The sequence below is a fragment of the Notamacropus eugenii genome, chromosome 5 (assembly GCF_028372415.1).
Source record: "Notamacropus eugenii isolate mMacEug1 chromosome 5, mMacEug1.pri_v2, whole genome shotgun sequence".
In the NCBI taxonomy this organism is placed as follows: Eukaryota; Metazoa; Chordata; class Mammalia; order Diprotodontia; family Macropodidae; genus Notamacropus; species Notamacropus eugenii.
In genome coordinates this window covers 92,546,361-92,566,807 of record NC_092876.1, presented here as the reverse complement: position 1 = coordinate 92,566,807, position 20,447 = coordinate 92,546,361, and the positions used below count along the sequence as shown (strand labels likewise).

General features: G+C 36.6%; 1 protein-coding gene across 1 annotated transcript; it reads right to left on the bottom strand.

Moving 5' to 3' along the window:
* Window positions 1-1,248: 1,248 nt before the first annotated feature.
* LOC140504848 (olfactory receptor 52D1-like) lies at window positions 1,249-9,522 on the bottom strand. The gene has a single exon (XM_072610207.1). It carries the CDS (start codon window positions 5,823-5,825, stop codon window positions 4,881-4,883), a length of 945 nt encoding a protein of 314 aa, XP_072466308.1. The 5' UTR covers window positions 5,826-9,522; the 3' UTR covers window positions 1,249-4,880.
* Between the last annotated feature and the right edge of the window lie 10,925 nt (window positions 9,523-20,447).

Sequence of the window (20,447 nt, the reverse complement as noted above, 5' to 3'; positions counted from 1 at the left end):
ATTTGTGCAAAAATATTCATAGCAGCTTTTTTTCTGATGGAAAAGAATTGAAAATTGAGAATACATTTATCAGTTGGGGACTGGCTGAACAAGTTGTGGCATATAATTGTGAGAGAGTACTGTTGTGGTGTTAAAAATTATGGAGGAGGGAGTGGATTCAGAAAAAGATGGCAATGCCTATATGAAGTGATGCAAAGTGAAGAACCAGGAGATCATTGTACATAGTAACAGCAATGTTGTAATGATGAAGAACTTTGAAAGATTTGGCTATTTTCATCAACACAATGATCCAAGACAATTCATGGGACACATATTGAAAGAAACGCTTTTCACCTCTAGAGAGTGAATTGGTAAACACTGAGTGAAAATTTAATATGATTTTCTTCACTTATCTTCCTTTTTTGTAAATAAGAGTTAATATGAAAATGACTTGCATGATTTTACAGGTATGTTTGATATATTTCATGACTTCTCAGTGTGTATGCGAGTGGTGGGGTTGAGAGGGAGAGAATCTGGAACTCAAAATAGAAAAAGAAAAGAATGTTAAACATAAATTAATTAATTTTTTTAAAAGTAGTATTGTTCAGTTGTGTTCAACTCTTCATGACCCCATTTTGGGTTTTCTTAGTAAAGTTATTGGAGTGGTTGCTATTTCCTTGTGCAACTCAATTTATAGATGAAGAAATTGGTACAAACAGCATTAAGTGACTTGTCTAGGGTCACACCAGCAAGCAAATGTGTGGTAAGATTTGAACTCATGAAAATGAGTTTTCCTGACTTCTTGTCTGGTATTTAATCCATTCTGTCCCAACCCACAAGAGAAAAAAAAATACGCAATTTCATAAATTAATTAAAACTAATTATTTTAGTCTAGCGAAGAGAAGAATTAGATGTGATGTGATTGATATATTCAATATCTGAATATGTAATCTTCTGGCCATTTAACCTTTCATTCTGCTCTGCTCTTTGAACCAGATAACATGATTTGTAATATTTATCACTTTTAACACGTATATGCTTATATAAGGAGAAGCTGAATTGTTTCAGCATTACAGAAATTCACAAACTGAAATTAAATATTCCTGCAAAATGCCCTTGAGATAAATACACACATATATATATGTTAATACATGCCTGTGCTTATACACATATGCACATATATATATATATATATGAAAATATAAAAATTAATGAGTCATCAAAGAGATAGAGATGCACATGCCTAATTGACCTGGATAATTGCCCACTTTAAACCTTGATAAAAATTTATGAACTACAATCAGTTCTGTATTTGGAAAAAAATGACTTCTTGTCAAAGATACTGTCAAGATCCACCGAAATAAATTTATTTCATTGTTGAAGAATTTAAAATATACACATATATATAATAGCAATAAATCATTAAACATGTATTAAGTACCTACTATATGCTACCCACTAAGTATTGGGAATACAAAAAGAGGCAGAAGACATCCCAGCTTTCAAGGATGTTATAATATGACACGCTCATATATACTGGTGTTTAACTCATCATGACCCATTTGGGTTTTCTTAGCAAAGGTACTGGAGTGGTTTGCCATTTTCTTCTCCAAGTCATTTTAGAGATGAGGAACTGGAGTGAACAGAGTTAATTGACTTCCCCAAGGTCTCATAGCCACTAAATATAGAGACCAGATTTGAACTCACAAAGATGAGTCTTCCTGACTTCACGCCCAGAACTCTATTTACTTTACCACTTAAGGGCCTCAATTATACATAATACATTTTACATAATAAATGTTATTTATATATTTTGTATTTGTACAATTATATGTTTTCTATAATTATGTCTACGTATGATATAGGGTGTGTTAAAATTTAATCTTCTTGAGTACACCTGTATATATGTGTAATATATGTATACATATATAAACATTCAGAATTTATGAAGCCTATATCAATCTGTATTATGGAAGAAATTGATCTCCTTACATTGTACTGTATGAATAGGAGGATAATTGAATTAGAATCAGAGTATATCAAATCTTAAAAGTATCTCAAAAGCCATGTAATCCAACCTATTTTTAATAAGTATCTCCTGTACAATATGTCTGATAAATAAACATTCAGTCCCTATTTAAAGACGTAATTGGGCAAAAGGAATACAGAGAAAACCATGAGTCCATAACTTAGTCCTTTTTGACATGTCTGGAGTAAATTTAATAAAGGTAGTCTGAAATACAGGGTTCAGGCAAAATCAGTTCATTAACAGTGATAACTGAGAACAAAGTAAGTCAGAGTGCCAACCTTAGCAAATCCATCGATGTCAATGAGAGGGAAGGGGCCCTCTTTATTGACACACAACAAAGAAGGGGTCTTGGTAGGTGAGGAGAAAAAGTCATAGGTTGTAGAGTCAGGGAAGCAACACTGCATTTGGAAGCAACACTGCATACTGAGAAAGGTGAGCTGGCATTCAGATGAGGCTAATCACACCCCTCTCTGACAATTAAGGAATATTAATGTTTTTTGTGGAACCTACCTAATTCTTGTAATCTTTGCTAGGGCATCAAAACTAACAGAATTTCTGTCTCCTTAAAAGAAAATAAAACTGCCCTAATTACATAAAGATAGGCAAAGGAAGACAACATATCTTTTGGGGACAGTACCAAGTTAACTTGTAGGACTTAAAAATATCAAAGAGACATCCTGGATTTATCCTAGTATCTGCCAGTTTGAGAAACAACTTTTATTTTAATTATATCTTTATACTAACCTAGAGGGAAAACTAAACTCCTGAACTTAACTTAAGGACATGGAGAGGTGGCTTTAGGTAGATGCAGACCAAATTACAAAAATCAATACAGCATAAGATCAAATAAATTGTAGAATCAATACAGTAGAGGTCAATATAGGAGAAACTCAAGGTTATATTAATTTGCTCTTTTCAGACAGAAACACAAGACCCACTCATATAACGAACAATTGCTATGTAATACATTCTTCCATCCCTTAGCCTTGCCCTGACTAGAATGGGAGATTAGAAGAAGAGGCCATGTATGAAGATCAACCCAACTCCTTTTGTCTGAATGTGAGAGAAAACAAAAGATTTAGGTAATTTATCAGTAGGTAGTTATTGAATACGTAATACTAACTATGTTGGTTCTCATGTAATCTAATGCTTTATATTTTACAAATAATTTATACTGTACCAATGCTGTAAAATATATAGTACTACTCATATTGTCTTCATCTAATAGATGGTGAATGAATTCAGAGAGCAAGACACATAGAGTCACACAGTTATCGAGTATTAATTTTCAAATTTCAACCCAAAGCTTTAGAATCTGAGTCTGGTGTTATTACCACAAATCATCCTACCTCTATATATTCCTCACTCTACAGGTGTTTGATTGATGGGTAAACAGATATAGAAATGTAGAAAAGCCATTATCCCCAGACTCTTGAGCCACTCATTTGGCTATGAGCTGATAGTGTCTGAATATTTCGGAACATATTTCCTCCACTATCTTTACTCTCAGGAAATCCTGAGTTATATTCAATACTTGATGCCTAGAATAGAACTTTCTGCTACATCTAGCTTATTCAAATCTCTTTCTCTGTTAGCTATATTTTCATTTAATTTTTGTTGGTTAATGTCTTGTTTTATACCTGTGATAACTTTATATCCAGGCAAGTGGGGTCCATAATACAAATGAATTTGCAAAAATTTCAGCAATTATTAAGGAACTCAGAGTACCAGATGTGCTTGAAACACACAACTGTTTTTAAAGTACACATTGTACTAGCTGCTAAGAATTTATTTTGTAATTGATTTGATTTCTCTGTGCTTGATTCACTGAGTTCTTTGGCTCTACCGGTGAGTTATACAGCACTTCATTATTTTCAGATGCTTTCATTTTCTTTGTTATAATTTAAAACTAATAACAACCCTGTAAGACAGGTTTATAAAGGAGAATAGTAGTGATCAATGAGGCTAAATGACATAAATAAACATACAATAATATCTAACAAGAAGTGTATATTCATAAAAAGAGGGGCTGGGACTAGATATTCTATTTCACAACTTCTTTCTAATTCTGTACCCCTAAAAAACTTCCAGGATAATAAAATTGATAATACTCTCGATAATGCCACCACTACTGCCATTAATCTTAATAATACTAATAAAGAAATTCATTATTATGTAGTATTTTATACAAAATATTTTCTCCTCCAAAGATAAATAATATTATTTACATAGTTTGTAGATGAAAAACATGAGTGTCAAAAATACAGTTAAAACATTTTAGAAACAAAATTCAAACTTGAATATTTTAACCATAAAATCCGATGCTATTTTTTTTTTCAAAATGCACTGTTACCTTTCCATGCTAATGCACATTCCGTTCTATTTCCTTGGGTTACATCCAGTTTCCTGGAGAATAGAACTACTACACTACTAGAGGAATATAAATGAATATCATCATAGCCATCAGGGAGAAGTTCCTCTTGAAGGACTCCAATAGATTAAATTTCAAGTATGTTGGGAACCTGAAAGATTATACAGTATTTGACTTGAAATCTCTGCATCACTTTTACAAGAGTCTCCATGTAGCATTCTCAAGGTAGCTCCAGCATAAAGGAAACATTGAATAAAGGTGAATTCTGTGTTTGAGTTCCCTGTCCCCAACATTACTCCCTCAGCAAGAGCATCTCAGTCACCAGTACTGCCATCATGAGTGCTCTCTGAATATGTTCCAGTGGTACAAATCAGTGAGATTTACACTTATTTTATTTAATCTTTAATCCAAAAAAATGAACCTGGAGTTCCTGTTTTATTGACAATGCTCTAGTGCTGCTACATCACTTATCCAAATAAGTCATTTAGGAGATTTCTAGGTTTAGGCATTTTTCACTATAAACACTTTGAGAAACCTCTTTCGGATGTGTTTGGTTTTAATTCCATAGATGATGGGGTTCACCATAGGTGGGATAAGAATATAGATATTAGCCACAAAAATATGGACATGAGGAGCAATGTGGTGCCCAAATCTGTGTGTAAGGAAGGAAAAGAAGGCAGGAGGATAGAAAACTAAAATTACCCACACATGAGAACCACAAGTGCCCAATGTCTTAAGCCTAGCATCATTAGAAGGCAAGTTAAATACAGCACGCAGAATGAGGACATAAGAACACATAATCAATATGAAGTCCATACCACCTGTTAGGAAGGCAATAATTAAGCCATAGACTCTTTGAATCCTGGTAGGGACACAGACCAGCTCGACTAGGGCCATGAATTCACAGTATGTGTGTGAGATGATGGTCGTCTTGCAATAGGGAAGCCACCTCAGTAGAAGTGGATAAGGACTGATCAATACAACTCCACGGAATAAAATAACTAGACCCAAGCTTTCAATAACTGTGTGAGTCAGAACAGTGGGATGTCTAAGGGGATTGCAGATAGCCACATAGCGGTCAAAAGCCATGGCCAAAATGAATCCAGATTCCATGGTGGACAGTGAATGAATAAGATACATTTGCATAAGACAAGCTTCAAAATTGATCTCCCCATCATTGAACCAGAAGAGGCTGAGGATCTTGGGTAGTGTGGTAGTGGTGAGAATCAAGTCTGCCACTGAGAGCATGGAGAGGAAGAGATACATGGGCTCATGTAGGCTATGGTCAGATTTGATGATAAATAGAAGGGCACCGTTCCCCAGAACAGCCATCATATACACCAGACAGAAAGGTATGGAAATCCAAATGTGGGCAGTTTCCAGACCTGGAATGCCAAGGAGGAAGAAGCTGGTGGGATGCACACTAGTCTTATTGGTAGTTGACATTCTGAATATCTTCTATTTTCTTGTTGATGTCTGAGCAGGAGTTAGTGTTCTGAATGCCCAGGACCACTCTGAAGTCTTTATTTTTGGGACCTGGAAGAGATGACATTACTAAGGGAACAAGTATGCTTGGAGGCCAAACCCTCTAACACAGAAAGGCTGTGTTATTGAGGCTTAGTCCAAATTTTCTCATCTGGGTCAATATCAAAAGATCAGGGAAATTAAAAACTTTTCATAACTGGGAAAGGCTCAAACTCGGGTTTGGATTAGGATTCAATAATGGGAATAATTGGGTTAAGTTTTTCCAAATGAAAAAGTAAGTTTGATGACTTTGCACTTTCCCTCTCACTTAAATTCAATTCATTTGAATGACATGGCATCACTTTCCTGATGCCATGGCCTCTTTGAGAATGAAGGACCAACTACAGCCTGACACATAAAAGGCACTTAAGAAGTGTGTTTTAACTGATTCATTGACTAATATCAATGTCTATTCCTATAAGAAATTTACAGTTTTTAAAATGCTTTCCTTATAACATCTCTTCCAAGGAGGCCATACAGATTTTGCTTCCTTCTTTTATAAATGAGGAAATGGAGGCTCAGTGAGAAGCTAACTTAAGGTTTCTCCTTCTCTCATACCATGTTATCCCATCTGCTCAAGACATAATTCTTACTAGGAAATTTTTAAAGAACCTCATTTTCTTGGATTCTAAAAAAATTGCAAAGTGTCATTACCTCCCCCCACTACTGTGTTTTCCAGTCTCATAACATATCATATCAGGACCATATATTTAGAACTAGAAGAGTGAAAATCATTTAAGACACCACCCTCTTTTGACTTCTGAGAAAACTGATGTCTAGGGAAGTAGTCCTATATCACATAATAATAAAAGAAGACTTCCATTTCAAAGCCTTGTCCTCTCACTTTGAAACTGCTATTCTTTCCATTGTATGATGACTAGATCCAGTGACTGAAATGGCATTTGAATCTTTCCATCATTCTGATTCTACATTTGATATTTTCTACAGTTTTGATTTGGAAGCAAAAATCTACCACAGCTGTCTATCCATAAAAATGTCCCCTAGAAAAATTAACGCTTATTACAAGTTCTGGATTAATCCTATCTCCCATTAAACTGGATGATATTTTCAATATTTTCCATCCTTGAGCCATCCCTAACCTGAATCAAAGTCACTTACCTCTCCATATATGGCATCTCAGCTTTATCTGAGTCTGAGATGAAAAAGACTATGTCTTTAAAAGAGCTCTTCTCCCTCCCCATCCTTGGGGACAATTACTCAGAGAGTATGGACAGTGGCCATGGATTAAAAAATTTGTGCTCCTCTTTTCACAAACTGTTAAGTCCCTGAGAGATCCCAAGGGCATTTGGTGACCTCTTCTCTTTCTCCATCACACATACTTTACCTTTCCCCTTTCCTTTTTCCCATGGCTTTCCTCCTACCAAGAAGCATGGACTGTTGAGTTTCTCTATTTAGGAAAAAGAAGCAGATTCCTGAGACCAGGTAGTTGCTGTTCTACTGTTTGTACAATTTCATGAGAATTGGGTCCTACAGTAATCTCACACAATTGTTATAGAAGAGGTCTTGTAATAAAAGGTCACATTTTGCAACAAGGGAGGAAGTAGCAAGAAGGAAGTAGCAGGAAACCTCACTGGTGAACATGGAAATAAGAGGTTTATCAATGTATTTGATGACAGTAAATAATAGGAACATAATTTAGTATCTCTTTGCCCCATGATCAGTGTCTGTATGGGGTCTTGATTAAATCCTATTTTGATTCAGATGAAGCTTATTTGATTTGACCATAAAGGGAAGGACTAGGCATAATGGTTGAAGGAGATGAATGTCAATTAAATTTAAGGAAAAATCACTTCCTTTTATTTAATTGTGACATGGTCTGGCTCAGTAGTTCCCCATATTTTCTAATATAGATAAATACATGGTCTCTTTTCTGAAAGCACAGAAACTCCTAAACACATGCTAAAATAATTGTCCTTTCAGACTGTATTACCTCTGCCATATCCTGTCAGATAAATACAAGTACAAGTAAAGCTTAGAGAGATGCAGGATTCCTGGTACAGTAAGAAGGGAGAAGAAATTCAATTTTATGCTGATACTAACAACCTAAAGTGCTTTTATGATTCCCTGAAAGCTATTTATGGATCAAAAACTTATGTTGCATCACAACTACTCAGTGCTGATAATAGCGACATGATACTAGAGAGATGGACTGAACACTTCGATAGTGTTGTCAACAGACCATCATCAATCAATTCTGAGGCCACTGACCATTTTCCTCAGGTTGAAGTCAATCATGAACTTTCAACCGAAGAAGAGGTTTTAAGGGCCATTAGGCTCCTTTCACGTGGCAAAGCACCTGGTACTGATTCTATTCCAGCTGAGATGTACAAGATAGTGGGACCATTGCTCATACAAAAGCTGACTGAAATTTTCCAGGATATACAACAAGAGGAAGTTATCCCCCAGGAGTTCAAGGATGCTTCCATTGTCCATGTCTATAAAGGTAAAAGGTAAAATTGTCTTGCAGCAATTACATGGGGGTCTCTCTCTTAGTCATTGCTGGCAAAACTCTTGCCAGAGTCTCCTTAATAGGATAATCCTTCACCTGAAATATGGTCATATGAGAACCAGTGTGGCTTCAGAAATGACCGGGAACAGTCACTATCGTGTTTGCTGCCCAACAACTCCGGAAGAAATCCCAGGAGCAGAACAGAGGTCTATAGACAAAGTTTGTAGATCTGATTAAGGACTTCTACACTGTAGTCATGAGAGCTTATGTAAAATTATGTCAAAATTTGGTTACCTGGAGAAGTTCATCACCATTGTACATCAATTTCATGATGGCATGTCTGTCCAGTTCTGGAGAGTGGACAATACTCTTGTGCCTTTCCGGTCATCTATGAAATGAAACAAGGCTGTGTGCTTGCTTCCATGCCTTTTAGCATGATGTTTTCACCCATATTGTCAAATATTTTCAATGAGGATGAACACAGCATCAAGGTCAGCCATTGCATTGATAGTAAGTTCTTCAATTTGGAAAGGTTACAAGCCAAGACCAACGTGGAGGGAGGGTTGGTGCATGATTTTCTGTTTGCAGATGATTGTGCACTCAGTGCAGCCTCTGAAACTGAGATACAACAAAGTATGGATCAATTTTCTACTGCCTGCACTAATTTTGGCCTAATAATTAACACCTTGAAAACAGGGGTGCTCCATCAGCCACCACCACACCATCCATATGTGGAGCCATCAATCATAACATATGGAGAAGTTTTGAATCTTGTGGATAGGTTCACTTGTTGGTAGTGTACTTTCCAGGGATGTACACATTGACAATGAGGTTGATGCATGCATTGCCAGAGCTAGCTCAGTGTTTGGGGGGCTCTGAAGGAAAGTTTGGGAGAGAAGAGGTATTAGAGTGAGTATCAAACTGAAGATCCACAGAGCCATTGTGCTAACATCATTGTTATATGCCTGTGAAACATGGACAGTCTTCCACTTCCACTTTTGTTCTTCAGTAGTATGATTAGTCATTATAATTGAACATTTTGGGGCTTCCTTTAAGTTCCATTTTGGCTGTGCTGTCACACATACATATTTACATATATGCATACATACACACACATATATATCTATTCTACATGTATATGCTTTGGTGTATATATTGTCTAATATAATATATAGACATACATATTTACTTAATATTTTATATATACATATATGTACACATGTGAAATTAATTCAGAGTATTCACTGGATGGTCAAAGACTGAAGCTTAAATACTTTGGCTGCATAATGAGAAGACAGGACTCACTGAAAAAGATCTTGTTGTTGGGAAAGATTGAAGACAAAAAGAACAGCAGAGAGCAGAGGATGAAATGGATAGATGGTATCATGAAAAAAATGAACATAAACTTGGACAGACTTCAACAGATAATGGAGAATAGAAGGGCCTGGGGTACTACGATTTATGAAGTCACAAAATCTTGGACATGACTGGATAAGTGAATAACAACAATAGCAAATGTGTTTATGTGTGTATGCATGCAGACATACGAACACACATTAATAGAGATATACACACAAATGCATACAGATGCATATAGATACACATTTGTATACACATGCATACATATATGCATATAAATACATAAGAACGTATTTGCATCTGAGTGGCACAGAGGCTAAAATAGGGGCCCTGGAATGAGGAAGGTTTGCATTCAAATCCAACCACAAACACTATCTATTTTATCCTAGGCAAATCACTTAACCTCTACCCACTTCAATTTTTTCATCTGTAAAATGAGAACAAAAATATTATCTATCTTAGCAAGTTATTGTGAAGATCATATGAAAAACTGTTAATGCTAAAACTATCTTTCATTCATATACAGATATACATACATACATACATAAAATTGTTATATAAAATTATAAACACATATTTCTATATAAGTTAATTATATATAATTATCGTTCTTAGTTCTCCCAAATTGACTTCTTTCTGTATCAGTTCTTATAAGTCTTCAGTCATCTCTCCACGTTCCTCATATCCATCATTTTGTATGGAGTAAGAAAATTTTGTTGCATTGAAAATACCATAATTTTTTTAATCATCTCTCACTTTATGGGTGCCTTGTTCCCAATCAAAAGTCAATCATTAGCTTTCCTCAAGATTACTAAAAGAATTAAGTTCTTTAATGCCTACTTACTGAGGACTGAGGAAGTCTGATTGAACTGTCTGAAGGAATATTCCATGTTTCTTTAAGATTTGGTGATGTTTCCTTTTTCTTTAAGATGATATTTTTTGCATCCAATATGACAACTGATATCAGTGAAGGACCATTTTCCTCCATTATATATGAAATTCTTTATAAAATATATTTTTATTCATTTCATTAAGTATTTCCTGATTATATTCCAAATTTTCTCCCTCCTTCCCATTTCTACCCCATCCTCAAGAAGGCAAGCAATTTGATATATATTATACATGTGAAGTCATGCGAAAAATGTTACCATATTAGCCATGTTGCAAAATAAAACCCATACAAAAAAAGAAAAAGAAGCTAAAAATAATAAAATATACTTTAATCTGAATTCAGAGTTCATCAGTTCTGTCTCTGGAGGTAGATAGCATTCTCATTTTAAGTCCTTTGGAATTGTCAGAATAGCTAAGGCTTTCAGAGTTTATTATCCTTAACTTGTGACTGTTAACTATTTATAGTGTTCTCCTTGTTCTGCTCACTTCACTTTGCATCAGGTCATATGTATTCCTAGGTTTTTCTGAAACCTGTTCATCACTTCTTACAGTCCAATCATATTCCACAATTTCTTTAACTATTTCCTAATTGATGGACATTCCTTCAATTTTCAATTCTTTGCCACCACAAAAAGAGCTGCCACAATGTTTTTGTTTGTTTGTACCAAGAGGTTCTTTTCCCCTTTTCTTTGCTGTCTTTGGGATACAGATCTAGTAGAGGTTTGTTGCATAACAACTCCAAGAAAAATGCCAGGAATATAACAGATATCTGTACACAATGTTTATTGATCTGAACAAGATATTTCATATTGTCAGTCATGAGGGCTTCTAGAAGATCATGGCAAAAGTTAGTTGCCCAGAGAAGTTCATTATATGCTAGTTTCATGGTGACATGCTTTCACAGATTCTAGATAATGAATGATGCTTTCTCAGTCACCAACAGAGTGTGTTTGCCCCCATGCTGTTTAAACACGACGGTTTCATCAAAGTTATTAAATGTCTTCAGTGAGAACAAAAGGGTATCAAGGTCAGCTACTGCAGTGATGGTAAATTATTTACCTTGAAAAGGATAAACGCCAAGACTAAAATGTAGAGAGAGTTGGTGCATGAATTTTGTTTGCAGATGATTGTGAACTCAATGTAGCCTCTGAGGTTGAGGTGCAGTTGATTCTCTGCTGCTTTTGCTAATTTTGGTCTGACAACATCAAGAAAACAAAGGCTCTCCATCAGCCAGCCCCACATCATCCATAAGTGGAACCATTGGTTACTGAAAATAGAGAAATTTTGAATGCTGTGGATAAGTTCATTTAACTTGGCAGCATACTTTCTGGGAATATTCACATAGATAATATGTTTAATACATGCATTGCCAGAGCAAACTAAGTATTTGAGAGGCTCTGAAAGAAAATGTTGGAGAGAAGAGATATTAGGCTGTTTACCAGACTGAATGTCTACAGAGCCATTATGCTGACATCATGCCTACGAAACCCAGACAGTCTACCAGGGCAATGCCAAGAAACTGAATTGTTTTCATGTGAATGGTCTTAGGAAGATTCTAAAGATAATTTGACAAGCTAAGAAAGCACATCTGAGGTCCTTTCTCAAGCTAAACTCTCAAGTATTCAAACTCTACTGTAGGGAACTCAATTCCTGTGGCCTGACCATATTGTTTGAATGCCAAAATGTGCAGTTGCCTAAAAGACTATTTTACAGAGAACTCACACAAGGCAAGTACTCACATGGAGGTGAGAAGAAAGCAACACAAGTATACTTTCAAGGCCTATCTAAAGAATTTTGGAATCAATAGGGTAAAATGAAAGATACTGGCACCAAATTGGCCAATATTGTATACTTACATCAAAGAAGGTGCTGTGCTCTGTGAGGAAAGCAGAGTTATACATACCCCAAAAGAACCATGAGATGTACAAATTTAGAGACATCTGCACTCCAAATGTTCACATGTATTATTTGTGGGGGACCTGTGGTACAGTCTTCTAAGCTCCTATTGGTCTGATAATCCACAGTATCACATAGCATACCTTGAACTCAACATAGTAATATCATTTTGATCATCTTTGAACACAATTGACAACAACTAATCACTTTCTAATATTTGAAATCTGTTACTGCTAGGCCTCCTTCCTTCAAATTTTTTCCATTGATTCTCTTGATATTCTTGACTTTTTATTATTTCAGATGAATATATTATGTAAACATTATGTATGCATACATACACACACATATATAAACATATACCATATATACATATATATATATTTATTAAAACACAGCCATTTCTTTTTTTCCTTGTAAGATGCTATTTTCTGTAATCAATATGAAAGTAGTTTTCGATTATGACAGTTATATATTTTTCTTTCACCACATATGAAATTCTTAAAATACAAATATTCAAAATCACACATTAACAAATACTTAAATCATAAAATAATAAACTACCATAACCATATGTTTTGCCAAAGGATAGAGGCACTTTTATGAGACCACTGGAAAGACATTTCAAGGTCACTGTAACCCATACTATATAAATACCACAAATTCCAGACATCTTGTACTTTGGGGAGTGACTAGTAATATTTTTTCTGTACTACTCTTCTCCTCTGAGAAGCGGAATAGTTTCCACTGGGCAGCAAGAGCTGATTCAGGAATCTATGAATACTCCAACTCATGAGATAACTACCAAAATTAGAAATAGCTGTTTCTCAGAATGATGGATCAATGTCCTGTGCTTGGGGTAAAAACAAGACAAAGAACAAACAAACGTAAAGAGGCATCCAGGAAATTGAGACCAAATCTCAGGATCACCTAAATGAAGCACATGTTGTCATTGTAAAGGAAATCTAGTTGTTATTGCTGCTGGAAAAGGGTAACAAGGAGGAAAACTTCCTTCTCTGATTGCCAAAAGTCCAATGGAGAGACAGGATGAATACTAAATCAATATACTCAAAATGAATTCTTATATACTACTAAAGACAAAGCTCTTGTTTTAATTACCCTTATAATTGACTAGTCATTCCATCCTGCCACTTAACTATAAGGATCAAGAAAGCAACCTCTGATCCAGACAGTTAAACATCATCCCTTAGTAAAGAGCTAAATTATGTGCTAGTAAAAGGGACCAGGGTGTATGCTTAGATTTTTGGAAAAACTCAAGTCCAACAAACCATACTCCTTTGATTACCCACATTCCAGTCTTACAGAAATATCAAAAGTTTTACCACTGAAATAAAGACAGGGACTAAGGGTGTTTACTTTTTATATTTTTATTTGAAACAATTTTGAAAATTCTACCAATTGCATTAAGAGAATAAAAACATTTTAGCTGGTTTAATGTCAGAAATAAAATGACCCAGGCATTGTTATTTGCAAATGACATGATCATATAGCTAAGAAACCCAAACATTTGAATGAAAAATTTGAAATAATAAACGAATTCAGAAAAGAAGATTAACATATACAACATCTATATTTTTGTTCAGAAGCAATAATGGAAAATAATAACCAAAAAAGCCCATTCTAATAGCAGAAACATATATTAAACATTTGTGCTTTAGCAAAGATATAGAAATGCATGACTTTTATGAAAATAATTCTAAAGCTATAGTGATGGAATGAGATTATATTTGCAAAGTATATTGCAGTCCTTAAAACACTGTATAAATGTTAGCGATGATGATGATGATGATGATGATGATGATGATGATGATGATGATGACGACGACAGCTGAAATCTAGGAAGACCTAAATAAATACTTGAAGGAGCACTTAATATTTCTCAAAATACCAGCTCAGCATGGTAGGTACAACAACACTCCTCAGCCACATATACATATTTAATGCTATAGCTATAAAAATACCATTGAGTTTGAGTATAGAATCAAACAGAAACCTCATAAAATGTACATTAACAACAAAACAAGGAAGACAAACGACAAACAGATTAAGGCATTTGGGAAATTGGTGAAATAAGATTTGTGCTACTAGATTTTGACATAGTACAAAGCAATTATTATTGAAACTATCTCATAAGGGTCAATAACAGTAAAAACGGCAAAAATGGAGAAATATCTTACATTATAACCAGGAATTCTGGCACTTATGGTAAATTCAGTGGAATAGGAAAATGATAGATGTTGAAGGGTTGTCTAAAATATGACTGCTTCTCTAAGTGGAAGATTAGAGATAGTTTATATATCTTTGTGTTGTGTTGTTTTGGAGAATTTAAAGAACTAGGAAGCCAAGTATTTAAAGGAGTCGGAGAATGGGCAAGAAGATATTCAGTCATAAATAGAACATATAGGGGAAGGAGGGGAATGATAAGGAGGTTCATCAATGATAACTACAAGTATCTGGACAAAATATTGTGAACTTTAAAGGAAAAGAGGTGGGAACAGTATTTGGTCATAGAGGGTATACCCCTAGAGAAGAAAGGAGTGAGCCTGCTCCCTTTCTAGTCCTTGTTTCAGAGAATGAAGGAAAAGCTGCATCCATCTTTGAAGATGATGCAAGGAGATGTAATCCCTTTATTATTTCTATTAAATTGTACTAATTTTGCCTAACTGGGGGGTGGAGCCAAGACGGCAGAATAAAAGCAGGAATTTGCTTGAGCTCTCCCCCAAATCCCTCCAAACACTGTAAAAATTACCCTAAACAAACTCTAGAGCTACAGAACCCACAAAATGACAGAGTGAAACAAATCTCCAGCCCAACACAGCCTAGAAGGTTGATAGGAAGCATATATTGCACCAGGCTGGGAACAGAGTCCAGTCCAGTGTGGGCCATGCCAGCACAGACGGGGCTGGAAGAGGCTTCAGGGGACTAAATCACTGGAAGCTGTGGTGGTTTCCAGATTTTTGGGCCCACAAATGCCAAAGACAGCATGGAAGTTCAGTGGGAGAACTCTGTTGGACTTAGATGGGGGAGGGTCATGGTCCAGTGCGAGGAGAGAGAGTAGGGAGTAGGTGGAGGTGGCAACAGCTGCTGAGGCTGCTTCCAGAGCTCTGGGCCCACAGAAGGCAGGGTATTGAGCTACAGGTACAAAAACTCTGAAGCTTGGGACAGTACACTCACCCCCACCCCCACCCTCACTGGAAGCAGAGTCCTACCTTGAAGAAGAGTTACAAAGAAAAGTACTTGTCTGGGAAGATGAAGTGTCACTGTAAAATTCACAGCGCCCAGGACAGCCCTGAATATTGATGCACAATTCAGAATCCCGAAATATAACACTCTCCTTGTAGAAGGCAAAACCAAAACATTTATTAAGACACAAATCCATCACAGAAACAAACTATCACACAATAACAATGCAGGGAACATCATCCCCAAGACTTCCTCTGCTATGCTTCCCACAAACTAGCCTCATTAAACAGATCACAAGTAGACCCTCTTAAACAAAATCACAAGCAAGCCCTTTCATTCATGCTAGTCAGCAGCCTGCATCCTTCCTAGCTCTGACTGTTCTCAAGACTAACTTCCTCTCAATTTTGTTTTAGATCTGCCTCTTCCTACTTTGCCCATTCAGCAAACTCCTCCCACCACAGGCTTCATGTGACTCAGTGGGCCTATTAATGAATGGGAAAGATTTTTCCAATTTAAATTACCATTACATTTTGCCCCAAGATCTTTCATCTTCATTACATATGTCAGTGGGGCAACTGGTATGAACAGAACTTTAACAGGGATAACAGAAAATAAGCATACAAAACAATATCTTAGGCAACTCATGTCAATAGAACTTTACAACAGTATAAGAGGGATCACACAAAATGAGCACATAAGACAATATCTTAGGGTGGTACTTGAGCATAAGCACCCCATCATTCTACCCTCGAACAAATGGGGCCCAAAATCTTGGAGTAAGGGATGAAGTTTTCTTCTTCCATAGCTACTGTCTACTGAAACTGGATGCAGAGCTGTCCCTGCCCCAAGAGGTCCCATTCAAGGGATCAGTTCTATAGCTGGAATGCAGAGCTTAGTTGCTGCCAGGTCCAGGGGTGACACAGCACATCAGACAGGAGGTGACATTTGACTTAAGCAATTAGGCATCTATAGGAAGAGGGTACTAGGCCTGCAGAAAACAAATCTGACAAGCAAGGTAAACACACAAAAATACAAAACAGAAGCAAGGAGACAATAACCAGAAGCAGGGTAGATAGAGGGTCAGCCATGCTTCTGGATTGTATGAACCCACCATCACAGCTTCATTTGCTTTTGTTTACTGTTTTCCAATTTGCAATCCCGTGATCATCATTCTTGCTAGAGTTACACCCTCTTTAATTTGAGCTGGCACTTGACCAAGACCTCTCTTCCATTCTCCCTGCAGATGTGATGAACTTAGATACAATGTTCCAGAATGATCTGCTTGGGCAGCTCTTACCTCCCTGCTCAGTCTAAAATCAAGTCTCTTTCCTCAATATATCTTACATAGTTCATTAGTTGGAATGCCATCTATTTTTCCAAAACCCACCCCTGCTCTCAACAGAGAAGCAAACGATTCCTTTTCTGTCAATCTACTCTGACTTTGAATCCACTGGTTGTTTACTCTCCTTCACTGATTTTCACCATCCAAGGTACCAATGATTCTTCCATCCTTCGGATGGAAAAAATATCTGTGACCTCCTGCTGAGTAAAATCCTCAATTACCTCCCTAAACACTGTTGGAGACCCTGATTCTCCTGCTTTCTTCTTAATATTGGCCAAACCTTAGTCTCCTCATTTGTTTCATTTCCTCCCACACATCCTCCTGGCCTGTATTTAGGCCCAAATCAAGCCCAGTCTGTGCAAGGGCTACATGTGCTTTCCTATTGTTAGGATTTTGACCCCTGTGAGACAAACCAACAACAGTCCTCTCTTCTGCCATCTGAAACACTGCAGCTTCCTTTCCTAATGGGCGATTTGAATACTGCAGGATAAAAAGCTTCTCCTGCAAACCAGCCAGCTCCTGTTCCTTCTGAGCCTTCTCCTCCAGCAACCCATCTCTGCCTTTACATACAATGCAATAGCTTGTTAGCAAAGCTCAGCCTCTCCTAGACACCCCTGCCATTTCTTTCCCTGGTTCCATTGTTATTCCCTGCAAACATCCCTCTAAGTCTCTGGGCTCTCTCTTCCATAGTATCAGCTCCCAGCTTTCACAAATCCCCTTGTCCCCAACCCATTCTCTTGCCAGGGAGGGATAAAGTAAATCATCCAACCCTGGAAAGTCCATCTCTTCGTTGATCTCTTCTGACTTTCTGTCTCCAAATAGAGGTCTGATATTTCATGATCCCGTCCCAGTCACCAATTGTAGAGTCAATGTGAAATTCACAGTGTCTATGGCAGCTATGAATATCTTGGTGCAATTCAGAATTCTAAAATACAACAGACTCTCCAAGTGGAAGGCAAAACCAAAACACTAATTCAGACTCAAATCCATCACAGAAACAAAAATCTATCACACAATAGCAATACAAAGAACAATACAATCCCCAACCTTTCCCCCTGCGAGGCTTCCCACAAATCAGCTCCATTGAACAAATCACAAACAAGCCCTTTCACTCAGCCTGCATCCTTCCTAGCTTTATCTGCTCTGAAAATTAACTTCCTCTCATCTCTACTCTAGCTCTGCCTCTTCCTGCTCCACCTTTCCTGTTCCACCCATTCAACAAACTCCTCCTACCACAGGCTCCATCTGAATTAATAGGCCTATTAATGAATGGGAAAGATTTTCCAATTTAAATCACCATTACAGGAGGTAAGCAAACAGCATAAAAACTCAGACTATAATTTTGGCCTAACAATTAACACCAAGAAAATACAAGTGCTCCACACCATCGATACATAGAAACATCAGTTGCAGCAAATGAAATACTGGGGAAAAATTCATTTACCTTGGCAGTATACCTTCCAGGGATTGACACACACACATTGCTAGAGCTAGCTCACTGTTTGAGAGGTTCCAAAGGAAAGTGTGGGAGAGAACAGTTATTTGACTGCCTTCCAAACTGAAGGTCTACAGAGCTACTGTGCTGATGTCTTTACTGTATGCCTGTAAAACCCAGAAGGTATACCAGCCAGGAAACCAAATTGCTTCCATTTGCATTATCTTAGTAAGATTCTGAAGATCACCTGGCAAAATAAGGTATTGGACACTGATGAGTTAAAACTTTGTTTTTGGAATACATGCTTTTGATCACCCCATCCCAAATGAGTTGTACTTTGCCCCGTAAATAATAGGACTGAATAGTGGGGGGGGGGGGGGGGTGGAGAGGAGACAAGAAATTGACATTGGAAAGGAGAATGTGAAAATGGTCAAGAGAGAGATCTGGAATTACACACAAAAATTTTCTATACCTGTTAACCCAGCAATACCACTGCTATCTATTTCCAAACATGATTAGAGAAAAAGGAAAAGAATTTATATGTTATAAAATGTTTATAGCACTTCTTTTTGTGGTGGCAAAGAACTAGAAAATGCAGGAATGTCCATCAATTGAGTGACTGAACAAGTTATATTATATGATCATGATGGAATACTATTGTCCTATAAAAAATAAAGTCACTGATTTTAGAAAAACATGAAAGATTTTCATGAAATAATGAATAGTGTCAAGATAACATTGTGGACAGTAGCAGCAATATTGTTTTAAGAATATAAGTGATTTTGTTTATTTTAAATGCCCAAATTAACTATGAAGGACATTTAAAGAAAGACTACCTTCATCTGGAGAAAGAACTGACAGATGTATGTATAGAATAATTACACACACACACACACACACACACACACACACACACACACCTATTTGTATCTAATGGTAGCCATCTCAAGAGTGAGGGAGGATAAAAAATAAATTTACATGATAATTTATTATATATTTAAAGGGAATAACAAGTTGTACACAATAGATTTGCAGTTTCATGTGTAATCATGTTTTTATTACAATATATTATGGAAATGTTTGTTTTATCACATAAATTAAAAAAATAAATTTAAAAAGAAAAAAGGAAGATACAGAAGTGCACTATGCAAGTACTGTCTGCTTTGAGCTGTGCCTCTTCCTGGAAACAATTTAAAGATGCCCCAGAAGATCAGTTGTAAGACATGAAGAGAAGGATGACATCAAAGCCCAGGTCTGAAAAGCCACAAAGAGTTCATAGAACCTATCAGTGTATGGGTCCTCAGAAGCCACTCTGACCCCAGCCACATGCACATAGCATGAGGTAGAAATGATGGCTGTCTTGAACAGTTCCAGCCTCAAATTTATGAAAAGTGAGCACCTGATGATCAGAGAGATTCTCATAAGGTGGCTACTAGAATGATGATGAGCACTTTTTTTTTTTTTTTGATGAGACTGGTGGAGCAGCTCAAAAGGTTGAAGAAAACCAAATAATGGTCAATGGCCATGGCCAAGAGAATGTTAGGTTTCTAGCACTGGAAAGTATAAGAAAAGTACCTCTGGGGTAGGCACACATCAATGTATATCTTTCTGAATTTGTAGCCAGAAAATAACTAGGATTTTAGGAGTGATGCAGTTTTGTAGTGCAAACTTATAGTGGCCAAGAATGTCAAGAAGATGTAAGTGGCTTCATGGAGGCTATGCTTAACATGGATGATCATGATTAAAATCACTACCTGGATAAAAAAAGTAAAAAGAAAAGATACCAATCCAATGCTGTACAAATTTCAGGACAGGCATTCCATCTAGTACAAAGGGAGATGGATAGATAGAGGTCCTTTTGGTAGGAAACATGATAGGTCAAAATTATCCTGGTTCTTCAAATTCTGCATAGAGAAAGGACATCAAGAGTATAATTGAACTGATGCTGAG